Source organism: Mobula hypostoma, chromosome 5, assembly GCF_963921235.1.
Source record: "Mobula hypostoma chromosome 5, sMobHyp1.1, whole genome shotgun sequence".
NCBI classification, from domain to species: domain Eukaryota; kingdom Metazoa; phylum Chordata; class Chondrichthyes; order Myliobatiformes; family Myliobatidae; genus Mobula; species Mobula hypostoma.
This window is the reverse complement of record NC_086101.1, coordinates 130,571,136-130,577,135: the sequence shown is the minus strand read 5'-3', so window position 1 is coordinate 130,577,135 and position 6,000 is coordinate 130,571,136. Positions and strand designations below refer to the sequence as shown.

The 6,000-nt window shown below is 39.4% G+C and overlaps 1 protein-coding gene across 2 annotated transcripts in view; it reads right to left on the bottom strand.

Moving 5' to 3' along the window:
• Positions 1–1,138: 1,138 nt before the first annotated feature.
• The window catches only part of LOC134346993 (phospholipid-transporting ATPase ABCA1-like), a 170,398-nt gene continuing 165,536 nt past the window's right edge, over positions 1,139–6,000 (bottom strand). For both annotated transcript variants that reach the window (XM_063048934.1, XM_063048935.1), the window contains exon 50: positions 1,139–4,072. In XM_063048934.1, coding sequence (XP_062905004.1) covers positions 3,932–4,072 — 141 coding nt within the window. In that variant the 3' untranslated portion in view covers positions 1,139–3,931. The remainder of the gene's footprint in view (positions 4,073–6,000) is intronic.

The following is a 6,000-nucleotide window of genomic DNA, read 5'->3' as shown; positions in this document are numbered from 1 at the left end:
TTTAGTACAGTCCGTGTCAATCATGGTGTATTCATTCAGATCCACAGATGAGTTGTCGTATTCTCTGGAGCCTTGCTCTTTAGCCTCTTCCTGTCTGCAGGAATGCAACACTAAGATGGAGAAGAGGACAATTTCAAATGTGATCTCAGATGCTCAGGTTCCTCATGCCTGGCATTCTCCTTCATCCTTGGAACTGTGCCGAGACACCACCTGGTACTAGTTCAAACAGGTGCTTGGCTATTTATTGATGCTAACATGGCTGCTGTCTAAAAAAAAATTGGCAAGAATCGGATAGATCATGTCCCATGCATGATGTTCTCATATTTTTCTCATATCTAGACCTATCTAATGAATGACCACAAGGGGTAATCTGAAGACTAGATCCATTTCTTTTGTGTTTGCTACTGATTATGTTAAGAACTGTGCAGCAAATTGAATATATGTAGAGCCTCTAATGTGATAATATGTCAGAAGTTCTTAATAGGAACACCATCAGCCAATCATCAATGTATTAGGAGAGGCGAACAGCAATTGACCGAAAAAGGTAGGCTTTATGGTGCTTCTGAAAGAAGAGTGGAGGAGAACTTTAGGATAGGATCTCCAGGACGGGGAACAGAAAGCAGAAGCCATTGCCAAATCTTCATTGAAATCAGGGAAGCTCCAATAATTTGGAAAAACTCGGACATTTCAATTTTGCAATAACAACGAAAACGCTGGAAGCCCTCAGCAGGTCAGGCAGCATCTGCAGAAAGGGAAACTAAGGTATTCTTTTAGATTGATGTCCATTCATTAGAGCTTAGGAAAATAAGGAGACTATTAAAAATATTTGTTTTTTCTTCCAATACTCTCTCTCTCTTAATAATGACAGCATGTGAACTACGTGAGCATAACCATTCCCCCCCACCCCCCACCCCCCCCACACACACACACAAAACAGCATTCCGATCATTTGTAACTTCACCTCGGAAAGTACCAAGTTTTGGGAAAACAAGATACCTTGGTTTGAACATTTTAATTCAAATGTTCACTTTGAAAAAAACCATTAATTTACACGCACAAACTCAGCAGGTCAGGCAGCATCTTTCTCTTGTGTTTATCCATTTACATAGCAGCTTCCAGACTTCAGAATGCTCCAAAGAAAATGTACATTTGAAGTACAGCCAGTGACATAATGCTGTAAACTTAGTGGCTTTATGCAAAGCTGGATCCTTCGAACAACAGAGGCACAATGCTCAGATAACCTATTCCAGTGATGATGTCTGAAAGAATATTTATTGGCAATGACTCTTTGGGATGACCCATTACTCAATGTAGAGATTGGGAATGAACTAAGCAGATGGAGGGGGCTTTGATTAAAAATCTTAAATGCTTAGAACAGGGGTGGCGATCTTTTGAGAATGTGCCCAAACTGGTGGTAATCTAAAAAAAACACTCTTGTTTGCCATGGTAATTTTGATTGGAGATCACATTGATTAATCAATTGGTAACAATAATGACAGACATCTTTTAAAGGAAAATAGATGAGTCCTTTTGCTTATTTGTGTGTATTCATTGTTATACCATTAATTAAAATATAACAGAGACAGATTGAAATAAATGAAGCATTTTAAAACTCCTGTTCAAAGATTATTGTTAAACCTTTAGAAAGACAATTGGAAAATAACATTATTTCTCAATAGTGCTGGCATTATAACCATTTACTATCCAAATACTGTGAGGATTTCGAAACCTAAGTTCTTGTTACCATCTAGCTGGTTGCAAGTTGGTGTGAGATGTTTCCTGTGAAAACCTCTTACTGCTCGTGGATTGTTAAAAATTCATTTGCTGCAATTGGCAGTAAAGATAATCATTTTGTATCTTTTTATCATGGGTGTTGTTTAATGAATCAAATGGTGGCACTGAATGCTGTGTGCCAACATAATTTTGGTGCAAGCCAGTTAGGACACATATCATAGTTTCACCAAACCTAATCCTCGAAGATACCGTCAGTGGTGCCCTGCTTGAGACTGTCTGCCCAGATCTTGTGGTCCGGTCCCTTGAGTAGTAAAGTCAGATTAAGGCTGACTGCCAATGACAGTAGGTTAGATAGCTTGCTGAATCAGACAGCACTACTGCTTGATGTCCAGGGGCTGTTAAGAAGGAAAAAAGTACCCAAGAGCCAAAGTAGGTGAGATACATATTTGTTCTCTAGGGCAGGATAATTAACATCTCTCACAAAGGCTTCATCCCCAATTCACTGTTTTCACTTAAGGGATTAGATTTAGTGAAATACTAGCTAACATTGAGAATTAACTTAATACTAACTGACTGTGCTGACCTTTGAAACGTTAAGCTGTGCATAAAGCCTTTGGAACATAAAACCTTTTATCCCTCCCTCTGCAACATTGTCTGAGCCTGGCCCTCCACTGTTCAGGGAAACCTCTGACTTTCCCTCAAACAAATTTACTAGCAACCTGAATCCCCAACGCCCCTCCAGCCCCTCATGTCCAGTCCCAAACCAGATGAAATCAATGAAGTCAGCACTATCAATGTGTTCAGGAAAACAGTAGAAGGGAGGGATTGAGCAGGAAAAATAGGGGATGATAATGGACTTGTTCCGTCGATTTGGGACTGGTGTAGGGAAGCAGTGCTGAGGTTAAATGTTATCCATGATCTTACTGGATGATGGAACAAGCAAGACGGACCAAATGGTCGAGTCCTGCTTCTACTTCTTACAGATGGCAAAATAAAATCAATGTTATCACAATTTTATTTCTAACATAAAGCGTAGGAAACAAAAAAACATACAAATATATTTAGACATTAAAATTTTCTCACAAACAAGTTATTATTTTGGTATTGTAAAATTTTGATATGAAAAATGACTTTTAAGTTATAAACATTAAAACTTTATCATCTCCAAGCTTTGCTATTTTTCTTTGTTTGCATTTATAATGACTAAATTGATTTTACAGTGCAAACAAAAACAAAACAATGTATTTCAGAACATTCTGTATAAAGTGCTTGGAATGAAACCATCGAAGTATTTTTAAAGATGACCATTAAAAAACTCTAGTGCCTGTGGAAGTGTGTAATTTTATTCCTGATAGGATGCAATGTAAACACTTCTGTTTTCATTCATAATATCTGTAGTCGTTAAATAAATAGCTTACTAAGATATTTTGTTTATATCTAAAAAAGTAGTCTTAGAGAAGGGTTATTAAAGGAATTGAGGCCAGCTTTGGTTACGATTTCTGAAAGCTTCAGAGTTTGGTAAATACTTTATCAACTACATGGACTGGTTTGTATGTATTTGTGTGCGGATGAGTTATTGATTTGCTAACTCATTGCTAACTTTTACTTATTTAGAGATAGAGTGTGGAACAGGCCCTATTGGCTTAACAAGCTGCCTGACCCAGCAACCCACCTATTTAACTCTAGCCTGATCATGGGAGAATTTACAATGACCAATTAACCTAATAATTGGTAAGTCTTTGGACTGTGGGAGGAAACCGGAGCATGCTGTGGAAACCCAGGCACACACAGGAAAAACGTACTTTCTTACAATGCTATGGAACTGAACTTCGAACCCCGATGCCCCGAGCTTTAATGGAGTTGTACCATTCGCTACGCTACCGTAGCACCCCTGACAAGTGATTAACTATAGGATTGTCGCATTGTTATTGTTAAATTGAAATTCCGTATAATACTAGAGTTTCACAAGGTCATATTGTAATACAAACTATATTCAAGTTTTTGACTTAACCTCAGTACTAATTAACAATGAACAGAGGCACCACCTTGTCACAAAATAGTGGAATTGTTGCATTGGATTGCATTGAATGGCATCAGTAGAGTGTCCAGTTTTATTCTTCCTCTTTTATTTACTGAAAAAACAAGTTCAGATTTTGAAGGGAAGTTTCTGTTCAGGTCTGACATTCAGTTCACCAGTTCACACACAGCTTTCCTTCACATTGCTGTTATGTAAAAATGAATTCAGGAGTGCAACATTGAGGATGGTGTCATTTCTGTGAATGGATGTGTCCTTTAGGAGGTCATCGTCACTTTGGTCCTTGGCAAAGTTTACAAATACCTGAAGAGAAACACACAATGAGTTACAGTAGCAAGGGACAAAGAACAGAACTTAATTCATAAAGCTACCCTTTGAAGAAGTTTTGTACTTGAATAGGGCCTTTCCCAATCACCCTTTGAGAAAGAATGTTATAAAGATCCTGTGGCGGCTCGCTTATGTGGCAAGTGAACTGGCTCCAGCAGTCGCGGGCGAGTCCGCAGCCAGCGGCAACTGAGAGGGCTCTGAGCGCGGGGCAGACCTCGGCCCGGAAGCCGACGTCACTTCCGCCCCACAAAGAGTGGGGGATGCTGGGAGCGGGTACTTAAGTGCATGCAGATTGAAACAGTAAACAGTTCAACCAGATACTGCTCGACTTGGTGTGTTGCTTTCACTCGTTGCGTATCAGCGCAACCACAATCCTCAACTCTCTGACACAACAGAAAAGTATTATCTCTATCTAAAATAGGTGACCACATATTTTTAAACAGGGATCTCTAATTGCAGATTGTCTCCACATCCACCCTGTCAAGATTCATTAGGATCTTGTATGTTATAATCAAGTCCTTTCTCACTCTTCTAAACTCTAGCACCTCCAAGCATAGCTGCCCAACTTTCGTCAAAGAATTAAATGATTCTACTCTTTCTACAGCCATGACTATGTGGTGAGGCATAGTTCAAAAGCCATCTATAAATTTGCTTGCTGATACAACTACTGTTGATAGAATTTCAGATGGTGATGAAAGGGCATACAAGAGAGATATATCAGCTAATTGAGTGGTGTCACAGCTACAACCTGGCACTCAAAGTCAGTGAGACCAAAGAACTGATTGTGGATTTCAGAAAGTGTAAGACGAGGGAAACACATAGAAGGATCAGAAGCAGAAAGAGTGAGCAATTTCAAGCTCCTGTGTATCAATATCTGTGAGGATCTATCCTGGACCCAACATATCAATGCAATTAAAAAGAAGGAAAGACAGCAGCTATATTTCATTAGGAGTTTGAGGAGATTTGGTATGTCACCTAAAACACTTACAAATTTCTACAGATGTACTGTGGAGAGTGTTCTGAAAGGCTGCATCACCATCTGGTGGGGAAAGCTACTGCACAGGATCTTAGTAAGCTTCAGAAAGTTGTAAATTTAGTCATTCTCATCATGGGCACTCGCCTCTGTAGTATCCAGGGCATCTTCAAGGACTGATGCCTCAGAAAGGTGGGGTCCTTCATTAAGGACCCTTATCACACAGGACTTGCCCTCTTCTCATTGCTACCATCAAGAAGAAGGTACTGAAGCCTAAAGGCACACACTCAGCGATTCAGGAACAGCTCTGCCATTCAATTTCTGAATGGACATTGAACCCATGAACACTACCACACAACTTTTTTTATTTCTATTTTTGCGCTACTTATTTACTTATTGTAACTCAGTTTTTTTCTCTATTATCAAGTATTGCATTATACTGCTGCTGCAAAGTTAACAATTTTCACAACACATGCCAGTGATATTAAACCTGATTCTGATTCTCATTCTAACTGCGAGAATTGATGAGGACACTAGTTTAAAAAGGGGGTCCAACACTGAAGGGCCATGGTTCGGTCCCCAAAGTGAGCAAGAGAAATTATCAGTGCGGAAAATAGGAATGTAGGGACCTTTTCATGAGGAAGAAATGAGAAAGGGAAGCAAAAAAGACAAAGCCATTTTAAATTTGTGGTATTGCTGGGGTACCTGTTATTCTAAATCAGCAGTAGTGTGCACCCATAGTTTAGGTCTCAATGAACAAAGAATGAACTACAACAATTGTTCATCCCAGTTTGGCAAAAGAATAAATCAAGGAAGGTAGTGCACCCGTGGCTGACAAGAGAAATTAGGGATAGTATCAATTCCAAAGAAGTAGCATACAAATTAGCCAGAGAAAGTGGCTCACCTGAGGACTGGGAGAAATTCAGAGTTC